A 15915-nucleotide genomic window follows, 5' to 3' on the forward strand; every position below is an offset into this window, starting at 1 on the left:
CCCCCATGGGTTACTAACCCATGGGGTGCTGGGTTTTGTTGTTTCTGAGGTGTCCTGAGTGTAGATTCTCTGGTAGCATATGAGATTTTCAACAACAAATCATGAATCCACTCTCATATGCTACCAGAGAATCTGAATTATGGAGGTCCATCATTCCCTATGGGGAAGAACTTTACAGACACACAAACTCCATTGCATCTTTAAAAATCAGCCCTCTGCCAAATTCCTTTGAAATAATTCTGGCAGCTTCCTTGCCCCCACTGGGCATTAACACCCACCCTACTCTGCTCTGGGCCACCCCTTTCCCCCCAACATGAACCTATTCTTTTGCTTAAACCTCCATTATTCCCTATGGGGAAAATCCTATACTTCAAAAATTCACCAAAAATCAGCCCTTTGCCCAATTCCTCTGAAATTTGGGTGGTAGTTTCCACCCATTGGGCACTACCACCACCCACTAGTTTTTCCCCGGGGCCATTTTTAAAAATCCATAATGTTTCAGATTCGGATTTTGCAATTTCGAACAAAGTACAAAATTGGGGTGTTTCGGATTGGCTCATTTCGAACAAAGAACAAAATGGAGGTGTTTTGGATTTGGGCCAAAAACAAAACAGAAAAACAAACAAAACGCACAACCCTACTTCTGAGCAGCATGTCTAGGATTGGGACCAAGGACCCCTGCTAGAAAGTTCCAAAGAAGTGCAGCAAGGAAACCTAAAAGCCATTCCCATCCAAGACCAAGAAACCAGCATTGTAGAGCAGACTGCTCTTGAGCATGGAGGTTCTACATCAGAACCAAGCTGCCTGTCAATAGGGAAACTTACTTGACTTTACTTAGGAAATAAAGGCTCTGCATTGACAGACAATTTGACTGTCATGTAGAACCTCCATGTTCAAAGGCAATCTGAATAGGAGATTGTTCGCACTGAGTGGGACTTGTTTCCGGCATTTCCTTGCTGCACTTCTTTGGAGCTTGCTGGAAATATCTTGCTGAGCACTTTGAGAAAAGGGATGATGGGCTGGACTACACATGCCTTTTCAAGCAGCATTTTGATAACCAAGTCTGCAATTCTATATGGGTGTCAGCTCCATTGAACTAAGTAGGACTTGCTTCCAAATAGTGAGGGAACAGGTCAACAATTTCTGAAAATGTTGTTGGGGAGAGAAAGTGTAGCATTGTTTCAGTTCTTGTCCTAGACATGCTTGTCTATGGCTGCATTTGTACATAACACAAAACCGGAAGTCCCTTCACCTCCAGTTTCGGAAACTGTACGTCTGAATGCGGGCAACTGGAGTTTAGCGCGTACGCGTACACACACATACACACACACACCCATAGTTTCCCTCCCCAGCCTCCAATTTTTACCCTCAGTTTGTTTGTTTGTTTGTTTGTTTGTGCGATTTATATACCGCTTTTCATTAAAATTTCAAAGTGGTTTACAACATTGTTAGAACAATGCTCAACTAAAATACTCAACTCAGCTCCCTGCTGTGATGTCATCATGCCCTTTGAAGGGCATGGCTTCACCTTGCCCTTAGTTAGAAGGTTTAGGCTCCTCCCAGCTGTGATGTCATCATGCCCTTCAAAGGGCATGGCTTCAACCTGCCCTAGGCTCTGGCTTCACCTTGCCCTTAGTTAGAAGGTTTAGGCTCCACCCAGGTACGTACATAGTACTACTAAAACACAGAGCAGAAGGAGTAAAAACTAATCTCATTTAAAAGCCTGGGCAAAGGGCGTCTTTACTTGTTTTCTAAAAACTGAGGAGCAGATGCCAGCTGGGAGAGCATTCCAAAGCCCAGGGCAATGACTGAGAAGGCCCTGACCCACGTGCTCGACAGCCAAGCCTCTTTCACTGTCGGTACATGGAGCAGAGCCCCTCCGATGATCTTGTCAAATGGGCAGAAGCCCTTGGGAGCAGGTGGTCCTTCAGCTATCCAGGGCCCAAACCATTTAGGGCTTTAAAGGTCAAAAACAGCACCTTGAATTGGACTCGGAAACAAATTGGCAGCCAGTGCAGCTCTTTCGACATAGGTGTGATCTGCTTCGAGTGATCAGTTCCAGAGAGAACCTTGGCAGTTGCATTCTGCACCAACGGCACCAACTGACGTTTCTGAATATTCTTCAAGGACAGCCCTACATAGAGTGCATAGCAGTCTTCCAGCTGTGATGTGACTGTGGTGTGGGTAATCGTGGCCGGTTTGATGAATGTTTCACTGCTTGTAGCTCCAGTTTGGTGGTGCCAGCATTATGTCGGGCACAATGGCGGGCCACTGTGTGAAGCAGGATACTGGGCTAGATGGGCCATTTGCGTGATCCATTTGCGTGATCCTGTTCTTATGTTCTTATGTCTGGATGCTGGCACTGCTGTTTCCCCCCTTCTACAACCAGAGTTGAGGGAGGAAGCACCTCCCTCACTCTGGCTGCTATTGGCTATGCGGGCTGTCTGCTGACTACATAGAGGACACACTCTAGTACATCCAAATGTGGACGGGAGAGCATTGGAGGCATTAGGGGTGCGGAACTGCAGGTCCATGGGATCCTGGTTCCGCATTATATCCTAAACTGGCCTATGTGTATATATCTATATTCAGGCTTGGGACTAGAGTCCAAGTTTCAGTTAGGCTTCTTACTTGTTCAGAATTTAAATAGAGTGGTTCTTTCTCACTCACATAAGAGACTGTTAAATTTGTTAGCTAGTGTTTAAGAAACAATAAATGTTCAAGCTCTTGGCGTTCAGAAATCCTGACTTTCAGAAACATGATGGGTGAGGATTACTTACTTGAGGACAAATTTATTCTCTTAACCACAGTTCTCTCCTGCTGTACCTGAAGGAGATTTGAAAGAAAAATTCAAATTGCTGAAGGTTCTTTTCCAAGTTGACAAGGTATCCTGGGAGAAACGAGACCATCTGGCTGGGGCTTGACTCCTGGGATTTGAGTCATGGTCTCCAACATACGGCTTAGGAAATCACACCTGCTGCTCTGGGTCTCCGTGTGCTTCCTTGCCAGCCTCATGCTTTCGCTGTTGCAGCGGACAAACAGGTACAGGCCAACAGCTGGACCTTTTGGGGTGTGTGTGTTGGGGCGGCTCTTCCATGAGGCAAGGTGAGGCAGTCACCTCAGATAGCAGATGATGGGCTTACCAGGAAGGCAACAAGATGCTCCTCATTGCTGCCCTTGGAGCAGCCCTTCTGGACCCATCTGACTCTTGCAAGCCTTGGAAGTCAGGGCTATCCTTAGGGCAGGGCAACCACACCAGGCCCTGCTTGTGACATGCCTGAGTTTCAGGCAAATTCTCTGCAAAGGGCTGAAGTTAGGACCTTCTGTATGCAAAGCATTTGCTCTACCACTGAACTCTTGGTCCTGAGAGAGAACCAGTCAAATGAGACCCAACCAAGCTAGCCTTGGGACAAGTGTCATATGTTCCCAAAAGTGCCCAGCATCCAATCTGGTGACGGCAGCTCAGTAAACAAGATGCCTGGCCAGGCAATTCAGGTAGCCAAGACGGAGACTGCAGATGGAGACGCTCACAAAATACAATGCAGCACCAGGTAGATTTTTGTTTTTTATCCACAGAGGAAAACCATGGGCTACTGACAGCCCCAAGAATCCTCTTTCTGAAGTGGTGCTTTCTGCTCTTTCTGTTATTCACACATGCCTTTATGCTGCGAGATATCTGAAGAGCGAATCTGCTTCGCAGCAGATTCGCAAGATGTTTAATTTGGGGGATTAAATGGACAGTTCACATAGGACAGTTCAGATTCCTCTCCGCAATCCCTGGCAGATCTTTTTCCTGTGCATTCCCACCGGCTTGTTCCGGGTTTTTCTTCCAACCAATCACAAATCGCATTACAGAGGGAAGGAGGCGAGAGAGCTTTTTTGTGGTTAGTTTGACAGCTATGGAGGAGCGGAAGACCAGCATGACAAGTTGCCCAAAGCTGGATCAAACAACAGAACGCTTAAGCCTTGCCTTTGTGAGTGACTGCCTTCATCATCTCATGTTCCCCCTGCCACACCGCCCCCCCCCCCCGCAGGACGATTTAAGAGGCAGAGAAGTTTGAAGCAAAAATCAGTGCTTTCTCTCCATCATGAAGAAAATTGCAGGCTAATGGAATCAGCTCAGACAAAAAGGCTCAGGTTACATCCATTCTGCATATCTAAAGCCTGTGTAAACTCCTCTTCATTGAGTTTTGAAAAACTCTGAACTACTGGCAGGGTCACTTCACACATCAAGGGAGAAGCAGTGGGGCATAATAGAAGCCTCGGGTTCCCCCCCCCCAAAAGCTGCTGAAATGAGAGGATTTTTTAAAGCCAGACATACTTCAGGCTAAGCCAGAATGCATAGTTTCAATACAGGGGAAAACAGAGTCTTGTCTGTACTGGTCCCTGATAGCCCACAGCTACTTTGGGGTAAATGCAGCTAATATGTGGACTGGCACACTCTACCCCGGAGCAGATTTGAAGTAAAAGCCCTGTGTGTAAAGCCTCCAGGACACAGAAGCCTGAGGGTGGTGGGGCTTTCAGTGGAGGGTCCAGTGTCTGGGAGCTCTAGAATTAATACCTTCCCTTCCTGTGACATTTCCACCCCCAGAGCCCAGGCTGCGTTACAAGCGTTAGCAAAATGCCAAGAACTGCAACGATTCCTTCAAACAAAGAATGCGCTGGAAGGGTGAGTATGACTGCTTAGCAAAGTTGTATCTCCTGAAGCTGCATTGGGAGAGATCAAGAATTACAGGATCATAGACTGTTAAGATTTGGAAGGGGTCTTAGGGGTCTTCTAGTCCACCCTGCTGCTCAGTGGGGAAAACTGTTACAGCATCTGTATATACTGTATGTATTGTGTGTGTGTGTGTGTGTGTGTGTGTTTCTGCGTGCGCGCATGCGCGCACACACACACACACACCATGACTTCCTGTCTTACAACCACTCCCAGCCTCTAAAGCTTCATTCCTTACACTTCCTGTTGCTTACAGAGCATTTCCTGTTCCTAAACCATGTGGTAATTCCCCCCCTCCCCGTTGTTTTTTGTTTTTGTTTTGCTCTTCGCCCAATACGCACAAACAGCAGCTGCATTGGTCATTGATGGTGCTTTTCTCCTGAGCACTTGTAATGTCTGTGGGTATTCCATGTCCTCACAATAGTTAAGAGTATGAGAAAGGAAGAAAATAAAATATAAAAAAATCAGCATTAAAAAGGGCCCTAATATTTCAGCATAGTTCTACACAGGCACAATGAACCGTGGTGGTATATAATAACTCAATCGGCCCAGCAATCCCTTACAGATCTATAAAACCATACACTTTCACCAGGGGTGTAGAGAGGTTCAAGGCGGCCCATCCTGCCACCTGCGTTCCTGGCCCTGCTCCTGCCACTGCTTGTGTGGATCCACCATTGCCTTTCCTGGGCAGTGTGTATCTGTTGGGGCTGTGCCATGTGCATTAACAGGCCTGCCTTAAATGGGCCACCTGTTCTTGCTGGGATGGGCCTAGGTGAGTGGCTAGTGGGGAGCCGGAAGCATACCCTGCAAGAGAAGGGCTGGGAGATGCTTCCCCAAGACCTGTGGTCTTGGGCTTTTGTCCCTCCTTGTCCCTTGATGGCTACACCACTGCCTTCGATGCAGAAAATTGCACCTGTTGAGTTTCTGCCTGCCACACAGCTGTTAAAAAGCGGAGGGGTCCTACAAAACAAAGGAAATGGCAGTCCTCGGGGTGTGTGTGTGTGTGTGTGTGTGTGTGTGTTTAAAGTATACCTCTCTTCTCCTGCTTCTTCCCTTCTATTTCTTTGCCTTGTAAAATAATGTAAGGGAGGAAAGCTGGTCTTGAAGTAGCAAGCATGAATTGTCCCCTTTGCTTAGCAGAGTCTACCCTGGTTTGCATTTGAATGGGAGACTCCATATATGAGCCCTGTAAGCGATTCCCCTTAGGGGATGGGGCCGCTCTGGGAAGAGCATCTGCATGCTTGCATGAAGAAAATTCCAAGTTCCTTCCCTGGCATCTCCAAGTTAGGGCTGAGAGAGAGTCCTGCCTACAACCTTGGAGAAGCTGCTGCCAGTCTGGGTAGATAATCTTGAGCTAGATGAACTAATGGTCTGACTCAGTATAAGGCAGCTTCCTATGTTCCGATGTTGAGCCATATTAAAGGTCTGTTAAACTACTAAAGAAACTTTTCATGTGGACATGATTTTGGGTTTATGTGAGCGAGTGTGTGTGGCGGGTGGGGGGAATGTATGCGTGTGATTGAAAATGTGAAAAGTGGAAAATGGAAGAGGTCCTGAAGGTTTACCTTAAGCAAGCAAAAGCCATCAGGAGTCCAAGTTCTTTCTGAGATACAAGATTCCATGTACACCTTGTTGGGAATTGTGATTTTTATCCCCCAGTTAATCAGCAGAGCACTAAAGAAGTTACCCACCCCAGTTACAGAGCAGAGAATGCAGAGTTTAGTTGTTGCAGCTATTTAGAGAAGACACAGGGAGATTCTTGTAGAATATAATACTAAGTAGATTTATTGGTGAAGTACACCTTTGGATAGGAAAGACCTAACCCTTAATCTAAAGAACTACATAATGAATAGGTAGCGGGGGGGGAGGGAGAGAGAGAGAGAGAGAGAGAGAGAGATGTTTCCATCTGCTCTCTAAGAGGAAAGGAAGGGATTCTGACTCAGCACAGAAAATACCTGAAGAGTCATATCAGGGGTCATAGAGTAGAGACAGGTCGAACAGTCAGGGAGACCTTGACACACTATCTCTACTTCCAATGCCCCTAGTGGTCATTAGGATAGTTGGTGCAAAAGGTTGATGCACTAGAACCCCAACACCCCTTCGCCTTGCCTGTCGCACCAGCTCACGACTCCCATCTTCTCACGAAGCATCTGGAATCTGTCTCTGGGCAATGGTTTGGTTAATCCATCTGCCAGCATCTCTTCTGTTGGGCAGTACTCCAACTGGACCATCCCTTTTCCTTGCAAGTTTCGAACGTAGTGATACTTTATGGGAATGTGCTTAGTTCGAGACTTCATATTCTCCATCAGGGAGATCTGGATACAACTTTGGTAATCCTCAAACGTCAATGTGGGCTTTGGTTCCTCAAACCCAAAGTCCGATAGTAGTTGATGTATCCATACTACTTCTTTGCATGCTTCAGGTGCAGAGATGTATTCTGCTTCTGTGGCTGATTGCGCAACGAGTGACTGCTTGCGGCTAATCCAATTTATGGCTCCATTTCCATACAAGAACAGGTGTCTACTTGTGGACTTGTGTGATCTGTTCTGTCTTCACCCCAGTCTGCATCCATGTATCCCCCAAGTTTGGGATTGCTGCTTGCACTGGAACCCCAACACAAATTCCATGCAATCGTAGCAAGAATGTTCACTCCCATGGAATAATGCAAGAAGTCCTTCTGTTATGTTTCCTTGCTAGGAGCAGCCCCAAGTTAGGGAGCATCCAGTCTGCAAAGATCTTGGGACATCTGCAGCTCATACAGGGATGCCCTTGGAAGCCCAATCCCACAGCAGTGGCCCACTACAGGTAGTGCTCTTTACCTACTTTCTCAACCCTGCAAAGGTGGACTGCAGCTCCGAGAATTCATCGAACCAGTCAAGAATACTTCATGTGCTGTGATATGGTTTTTCAACCACAGTGGTTTTCAAAGTAATTCATAAATGCGAATGTATACGTGGCTGATATTGCCCTTAGAGTGATGGACCACATGAAGTGTATCCAGGCATTTAAGAAGATATTGAGGCTATTCATATAAGCAGCATAAATCCAGGCTAGGACAGCCCAGCCTGGGTTGGGCTGCTTGTGTGGAGAGCTGGGGTTGCTCCTGATCCTGGCACTTCCACCCCCACTAGCCCAATTTAAAACCTTGGCCCTTAACTGGAGCTAGAGGGCATGAGCGCTCCCTCAACCCCAGGCTCAGGATCATCTGTATGCATGCAGCTCGAGAGCACACAGAGCCCAAGGCCTAGATAGCCCGACTCATAGTGAAATCTGCCAATGTACCACACTTGTCATGTGGTGCATTATGGGATTCCTAGAGGCTGGGATACCTTTTCCTGGCCTCCAGAGATCTGCATTGCTTTTAGGCCTTGAATCTGAAACACGCTTTTGGAGGATGTAGCTATAACGTCCGCAGAGGTGGCCATGGCGTGCAGGGAGGAAGAGATACAACCCCTCACCCCACCCGCCCATGAAGTTCCTGGGGCATGGGCCTCCCCAGCTCTTGGCCAAGGTGTCTATATGCTCTGTCATCCAAAGACGGGCAGGATTGGCAGTGGCAAGTCCCCCTGCACTACCTGGCTTGGGTTTAGCTTCATTGCCCTGGTTTACAGGCCGAATGAGGCTCCTTCCAGTGGTAACAAACTGGTGCCCATTGGGGCTTGTGGGGCAGAGCACGTGGTAGCTCGTGGTAGGCAGAGACAGGGACAACAGTAGCTGGGGCTAATAGGATATGGAGCTAACAGTAGGCAGGTCCAACCCTGAGGTAATTTTTTTAAAAAGTGGGGGGCAATCACTAATTAAAAGAAAAAGTGGGGTGGGAGAAGAAATCCCAAAGATGCCAGCTGAACTGATCATCAGTTTATTCAATCTGGTCCGATGTGTTTTGCTCACTATGCTCTTCTTTAGAGGCAAGTGTATATTTTGAATGCCTTTCTGGGAAAGATATCCTGTAGCAGAAGGAATAGCTGCATCTATCCTCGAAAAGCAATCTCCTAAAAGAAAGACTTGGCAAGATCGAATCAACTTTGGATTGGTGCAGTCAGCACTTTTTAGACTTCTTGGTGCTGCATCATTTCCCTCGCCCCGCAGTTTCTCTTCTCTGGGCAATCCTTAGCCCATGGTTTTCTCCAATCTCTAAAGTAGGGAATGGGAGGGGACAGTGCCCCCCCCGCCTTACTGAGCTTCCTCCCCTGCCTCCTTCTCCGGGTGCCCCTAATCCAGCCCCTCTTCTTTTGCAGGACAAAACTGGGGCAATGCTGCAACGCTTCCTTCTGGCTACTAGTAACCAAGGAAAACACCCCAGTAGGATCGCACCTCATCTCTGACGTGAACAAAAACTGGAAGCAGTCAGTGAAAGCCGAGCTGGTGGATCTCCTGCCAGAGGTGGGTGGGAAAGTGTCTCCCCCACTTTTGCTTGTTGGTTGTAAATAGCAAAGCAGCAAGAGATGAGGCAAGAGCTAATTCTTGATATGTAGCACAGCATGCAGAAGATCTTGGGTTCACCCGAACTATCTGTTTGTCTGTCTTTCTATCTATCTTATTTTATACTGCCCAATATAGACACCTCTGGGTAGTTTATATATTACAGGAAGTACCTCAGCACTGCTCTTGGTGAAATCCTCTGCCCCTTATATACAATATAATAGGACTGTTCTCGTGACCACTGTTAGGGTAGGAGAGGCCTCCGACCTAATTTGGGAGCTCCCGACTGGCAAGGTAGGAGAAGGAGGGGAAAGGGATTGACTGCAAACCAGCCGAGTACCCAGCTCTAGAGTGAGGATGGAGGGAAAGCATTCCTCCTGCCTCAGTCTGTACCCAGCTCTCAGTCTAGCATTTCCCCCTCCTCCTCCTGATGTGAACCTGAAATCCGGTTCTTTTCTGGGTCCGCAATGGGCCAAAGAAGATGGAACCAGCAAGAAAGTTATTTGAGGCTTTTATTGCTTACTGCCATTTAAGCAAGGACTCTGGACAGCTCGGGCTGTAAAAACCAGAGACCCTGAACACGTGTAGAATACAGACATGTATAGTGTTACAGGTTTCGCCATACTTCCCTACCGCCCTTTAATCCAATCAAGTAGTTCCATTGTTCTAGCTGGGCCATCCCCCAAACTGCTTGATACCGACTTCCACGGGCCATGGAAGAGAAGATGGTTTTCCCCCTTATCTAGCCAGAATGTTTACTTAGACCATGGATACATTCACAAACTCATTGGTGGATTCCGAACACTCAGTCTGTGTGTACTTCATTGTTACTCTGAGCTTCTGCGGTCAGAGCATTGTCCTTGAGTCTGCAGGCATGCTGACACTTCCCTTCCCAAGAACTTGCCCTTATCTTGCTCCTCAGGGTTCGGTAGAGGGTCAAGATGGATTCCCTTCTGCTCTTTCCTTACAGTGTTAGACCATAAAACATCTATATGAAGTCCAGTTTTGACTGCTATGCATCACTCCCACCTTGCTTGTAGAATTCTCTCAATGGCCAATCCAGAGCACACATGGATCCCAAATTGGGGTAGGAGGCTCCTCCCCCCTACTCCTGGTTGTGAGAACAAGGTGAATATAGACAGATAGATTGAACTGCACAGTATTGAAATGGAGTCCACATTGCTAGTAGGAAGGTTTATCTATGTATTCATTATAAGAAGACGGAAACGGTGCAATGTTTTCAGTAAAGTATAAAGATTATAGCCCAACCTGTAACTGTCTCACATTGGGTGTGCCCTAAGTTATCTTCATTACAATCTAGCCCCAATATTATTGAACCTATGCCATTCATTTAGCATTTAGGGCTACATTTCTGTGAAAGCGTCTTAGGGCACACCCAATATGAGGCAATTACAGCTTTGGCTGTGCACTCCGTAGGGGTTATAAAGCAACTTTATTATGCTTTATCTGCTAGAACTGACATCAACAGTTTCTGACATGAAAAACTGTACCTCCTTTGTTGTGTGGTACTACAGTATGGCAGCTCCAGCAGAGACGAATTAGCTATCATTCAGAATAAATTCTTACATATACTTCTTGCAGTCCTGCGTGAAGCAGGCCTCCCTTCTTTAGAGGCCCTTAGTCCTACAATCATGGTTTTATTTTTTTTGCGGGGGGGGGGGGGAATGGTATACTGATGTCAGCTCAATGTCATGAAGCACTTCTTTCTTGATAGCTCCTCACATGGTTCTTGTCTCTTATTGGAAGACATCTGCCTGGGTCAGATAAGTTTCATAGAATTGAGAGCACTGGCTGACAGCGAGACTTAAATTACTCCTGAGTAGTACTGTTGAGTAACTTGGTCTGGATATCAGCCAGTGAGAGGAAATTGAAGAAAGAGCCAGCGTTCAAACAAGAACTGGACCAATCTTTAAAGGCCAGTAAATTTCCAAACAGACCTATTTGTTGACACAAGAACGGCTGTTGGGTAAGCATTTTTGATTTGTTTCGTGATGACCTGTTCTAAGCAAATAAAGCTGAACTGAACAGAGCACATGAATAACCCTTTAATATTATACACAAGCGGAAACTGCTACAAAAATATCACATCAGATCTGAAAGCTCATCATGGGTTATACTTTGGTGAGGGAGGGACAGAAGAGAGCTTTAATGGGTAGCTGGAAGGTGAAATGTAGGGTTGGGAAAGGTCTTGTTAGAACACTTTTCTTTGTTTTCTTCTTTGGTAGAGTATATTTTGTTGCTTTCAGAATGTTTTGTTTTCTCTTTTCTTTCTCAGGTTTGTTTTTGTGTTTGGCATTTGATTATATTATTGTTTATTAAGCCAATTATATCTTGCTTTTCAACAAAACACACACACACACACACACACCCCTTTCCTTTGTAAGGAATGTAAAGAATTGTGGTGTAGTGGTTAGAGTGCTGGACTAGGACCCAGGAGACCCGAGTTCAAATCCCCATTCAGCCATGATACTTGCTGGGTAACTCTGGTCCAGTCACTTCTCTCTCAGCCTAACCTACTTCACAGGGTTGTTGTGAGGAGAAACCTAAGTATGTAGTACACTGCTCTGGGCTTCTTGGAGGAAGAGTGGGATTTAAAATGTAATAATAATAATAATGATATAGCCTGTGTTTTGTGTAACTGTTAACACCAACTGTTGTCCACTGTCAATGGTTTTCCTAGTTCCCTCCCATCCTGTCCCCCTTCTCCTAGTTCTTTCCTTCTGCCTCCTCTCTCCAAATTTCCAACGTTATTGGCTCTGCCCTGTTGATGGACAGGAATGGGAGAGCCTCCTTTTGGAATATATGTTTTAGCATTCTGTGACTTTGCTTCTTCAGGGGTGGATTTTGGTTCTGTGTGGAGGTCTGGGCTTCCCTCCCAAAACTAACATTTTTTCGGCATGCCATGTAGTGCCTCACAACACCGTCCAATGTCCCCTTTAATGGGAGCTTACAGAAGATGTCCACACACTCGGTTATCAATCAGCTCAATATTAAAAGATAATGTGCATCATTTCTTTGTCTATTTATGCTGCAAATAAAAACATTGTGTTAATAGTCTAACTCTGATTTTGTGTTCTCTCTCTCTCTTTCAGAGATCACCCTTTTCAGATACTCAGTATGGTCGCTGTGCAGTGGTGGGGAGTGGTGGAATCCTACGAAACAGTGGCTGTGGACAGGAGATCGACCAGGCAGATCTAATAGTGAGGTAACACTGTCTTTTTGAGGAGTGATGACCAGAACCCAAGCATCTCTCTCTCTATGCCCGATACAAACTTGTAGCATGGACCTCCTTCGACCCCTGAAAAGCCTTTCTCTGTTGTATTGATAAGTGTCTTTTAGCTTCCTTTCGTTCAGGGTTTCTTAACCTTGGGCCCCCAGATGTTGTTGGACTACAACTCCCAGAATCCTCAGACATGGCCTTTGTGGCTGGGGATTCTGGGAGTTGTAGTCCAACAGCATCTGGGGGCCCAAGGTTAAGAAACCCTGCTTTCGTTCCATCGGTGTAAACTCCTTTTGGTTCTGGTTGCCTGATTTGTCTTTCTAGCCAGACGCAACATTAAGACATGTTGATATATTATACATAAGTGACAAATGTCCTTTAGCCCCTGTTCCCTGTCTCCAGGATCTGGGGTTAGTTCTTCTATGTAGAATAAAATAGGGCAGGAGTGAGTGGGATGGGGACGCAATGTGTGTATCCCCTTTGGGGTGGTCTGCACCTAGTTTAATGCCAGATGGGACAGAAACCTTCGGCGCCATAAACCAGACTTACCTGCAGTAAGAGGTACAGCTCCTCTGAGTTTCATTAAAGTTATCAGTTTCTTCAGGACCGTTCTTCCCAAAGTTACTTTTATGATGGTGACCACGATCATACTTGTTTGCTTGTGAATGCTGGAATGGCCTCCTGGAAGGCACTGTATCTTCCCCAGGAACATAAAGAGGCAGGAAGCAGGGGTGGCCCAAGGTATTCTGGTGGCACCAGATGCTGCCCCTTGCCCCATGCCCCTGGTGGGGTCTAGCCCCCTTTCAAAATGGACTCTTGCAAGTTTGGACAGTGGCATGGGGCCAGAGGGAAAGTTTCTTGTAGCCTCTTCTCTTCTTGTGCTTCTTGCAAGCTTTGTAAGGAATGTGAGGAGAGATGCTACTTACAAAGCTGACAAGGCTCGGATTGATCCTGAAGAGCTGATCCGATGTTGGTGGCGGGCAGCGTCTTGCCATCCTGCTGGTGCTCCAATAGATGGCCACCCGAGGAGATTGCCTCACCTTGCCTCGTGAAAGGGTCGCCCCTGGCAGGAAGGAGCGGCACACACCATTCTTTTGTGGTTAGTTCTCCCCAAATGGAGAAAGAACATATAGATAACAGTGGATATTGTTGCTGACCTTACGGGTTTCTTCCCCTCATCCAGGTTCAACATGCCTCCCATGAACTTCTCTGAAGATGTGGGAACCAAGACAAGCCTGGTCACTATAAACCCCACTATCCTTGAGAAAAAGTAAGAGAACAAGGAAACCATGTAGCTTTTGCGGGCTTTGCCCTCCTAAGTAGCAGGTGTTACCAGGGTCTGCTGGACATATGTTTATTGCCATGGTCGGCTTCTTTGCTTTGCTTAAAGTGGGGGGAGATTTGCGTCAAATAGGTGCAGACCCGTGAACAGCAAGAAAGTACTCACAGTCCTGTGGGAAAACAGTGGCATACTGGAAGGAGAATAAAGAGAATTGACTTTGAAAGCAAGGAGTTGTTTTATGCGGGGATAATGGGGTACAGGAAATGAAAAAGTGGCTGGTGAGGCACCTTGCCAAGTTGCTATACTAGGAATGGGGATGGAGGCTTAAGGGTGAAATCAAAGAGAAAGAGAAAAAGTGTTTGTCATAGATTGTGAGCCCTTTGGGGACAGGGATCCATCTTATTTATTTATCATTTCTCTGTGTAAACCGCCCTGAGCCATTTTTGGAAGGGCGGTATAGAAATCGAATTAATAATAATAATAATAATAATAGTTACCTGGATCTAGCTGGGGAAATCCTTCTCTTTGGGGAGCTGAAGCAGAAAGCGAGCTCATTGGGGTGCCCCTTGGCAGCATGGGGTGCTGAGTCCGATAGTAAATACAAGGGCACCCGGGCAGAGTGTGGGCTTGTAAGAGGGCTGGATGGCAAAAGCATGTGTGTGCACACACACAACCTCAATGATCTGAAGGTTTGCAACAGAAGGGATACACTTGTTTTAAGGCTACCCAGCTCCCAGTTGTAGTGGGCTGTCTTCTGAATGTGGCCTGCTTGACCTTTTCTTTCTCTCCTCCTGCAGATACACAAAACTATCAGGCCGGCGGAAGCCTTTTGCAGATGCTGTGAGTGCCTACCGAGGTGCCTTCTTCATCATCCCGGCTTTCTCCTTTCCTGGCCATGCCAGCATGGCCTACCGCGCTCTGTACGCCACGCAGGACTTTGGCCTCGCGGGGCAGGTGACCTTCCTCAACCCACACTACTTGGAGGCCCTGAGCAATTACTGGAGGGGCCAGAACTTGCAGCCCAACCGGCTCTCGACCGGGTTCATGTTTGTCAACGTGGCTCTGGAGCTCTGCCAGCACATCACGCTCTACGGCTTCTGGCCGTTTCAGCATGGCTTGGACAACCAGCCCATCCTTCACCACTACTTTGACAACATGTTGCCCAAGCCTGGTGTCCATGCCATGCCGAGCGAGTTCTCACATTACCTGGCTATGTACGCCCAGGGTGCGCTACATTTACGGCTTGGCAAGTGTCAGCAAGAGGCGGGGGACATTGCCTGAACCACGGCCAAGAAGGCCAAGCCATGGGTTCAGGTTGCAATGCCCAGCGGAGCCTGAAGGTGGAAGCACAGAGACAGCATGGGCAAGTGCTTTGAAGAGGTCCTTCCTCAAGGACTGCTTTGTGAGAACAATCCCCTTCTAGAAGAATGATACCTTAAATTTCTGGAATCTAGGATGAAGAATGAAAGCCCTCCCAAGGAGAGACACTATCAGGGCCAGTATTAGATTCCCTGGCACCTGAGGCGGAGTGCCAAATGCCACCTCCTCCCACTTTGCCGGTGGTGCACCAGTTGGGTTTCTGCCACTCCTCCTTTCCCTCGAAAGGTGCACCTCAAGTAACGTTGGAGGCTGAACCTAGAGGTCTTCCCCCCCTCCCTACTCCAAGATAGGTAATTTTGGACTCTGGGCCTAATCGGCCAATGGAAACTCCCTTTGCAACATAAGCATCCTCTCTCTCTCTCTCTCTCTCTCCCTCTCTCTCTCTCTCTCTCTCTCTCTCTCTCTCTCTCTCTCTCTCTCTCTCTCTATATATATATACACATACACATACACATGCACAAACACACATACAGGCTTGCATGCATGAGATCTGGCTAATTTCTTCTTTGAAACCCCACATGGATATGCACATTTAGGCATTATGAAAGCACCTGTAGAATAAACAAAGTGTTGCAAGCAAGGTCTCAGAAGACATTTGTTTCCTGCTTAGTCTTTCGGGCATCTTAAAATACATCATTAAATAAGCACCGCAGATCACAATAAAAAAATCACTGATGTGGGTAGCTGTGCTAGGTGGGGTTCAGCAATAACTTTTCATTCCCTTCTGCCTTTAATCCCTTGTTATGCTGTTTGCCCAACTTCATTGTCGGGAAGTGCACAAAACCGGTTATCCGGGTTTGGCTCCAATCCAGACTGGGTTCAGGCTCGGGCTCAATGGGTCTGGTACGGATCTGAGCATTGTGAGGGGCTGAG

The 15915-nt window shown here is 46.9% G+C and overlaps 1 protein-coding gene across 6 annotated transcripts; it reads left to right on the top strand.

The window, feature by feature from the left end:
• Positions 1-1569: 1569 nt before the first annotated feature.
• On the top strand, positions 1570-15622 carry LOC128331596 (alpha-2,8-sialyltransferase 8F-like). 6 transcript variants are annotated; one of them, XM_053265185.1, is made up of 8 exons: positions 1570-1660; positions 2811-3042; positions 4592-4669; positions 7415-7522; positions 8956-9100; positions 12253-12365; positions 13564-13650; positions 14460-15622. In XM_053265185.1, the coding sequence occupies exons 2-8, from the start codon at positions 2942-2944 to the stop codon at positions 14941-14943; spliced, it is 1116 nt and encodes a 371-aa protein (XP_053121160.1). In that variant the 5' UTR covers positions 1570-1660; positions 2811-2941; the 3' UTR covers positions 14944-15622. The 6 variants fall into 6 exon arrangements, with proteins under 6 accessions (XP_053121160.1, XP_053121161.1, XP_053121156.1 ...); XM_053265183.1 differs by lacking the exon at positions 1570-1660 and adding an exon at positions 2058-2180; XM_053265184.1 differs by lacking the exon at positions 1570-1660 and adding an exon at positions 2079-2184.
• Positions 15623-15915: the final 293 nt, after the last annotated feature.

This window comes from Hemicordylus capensis, chromosome 6 (genome assembly GCF_027244095.1).
Source record: "Hemicordylus capensis ecotype Gifberg chromosome 6, rHemCap1.1.pri, whole genome shotgun sequence".
Classification (NCBI taxonomy): domain Eukaryota; kingdom Metazoa; phylum Chordata; class Lepidosauria; order Squamata; family Cordylidae; genus Hemicordylus; species Hemicordylus capensis.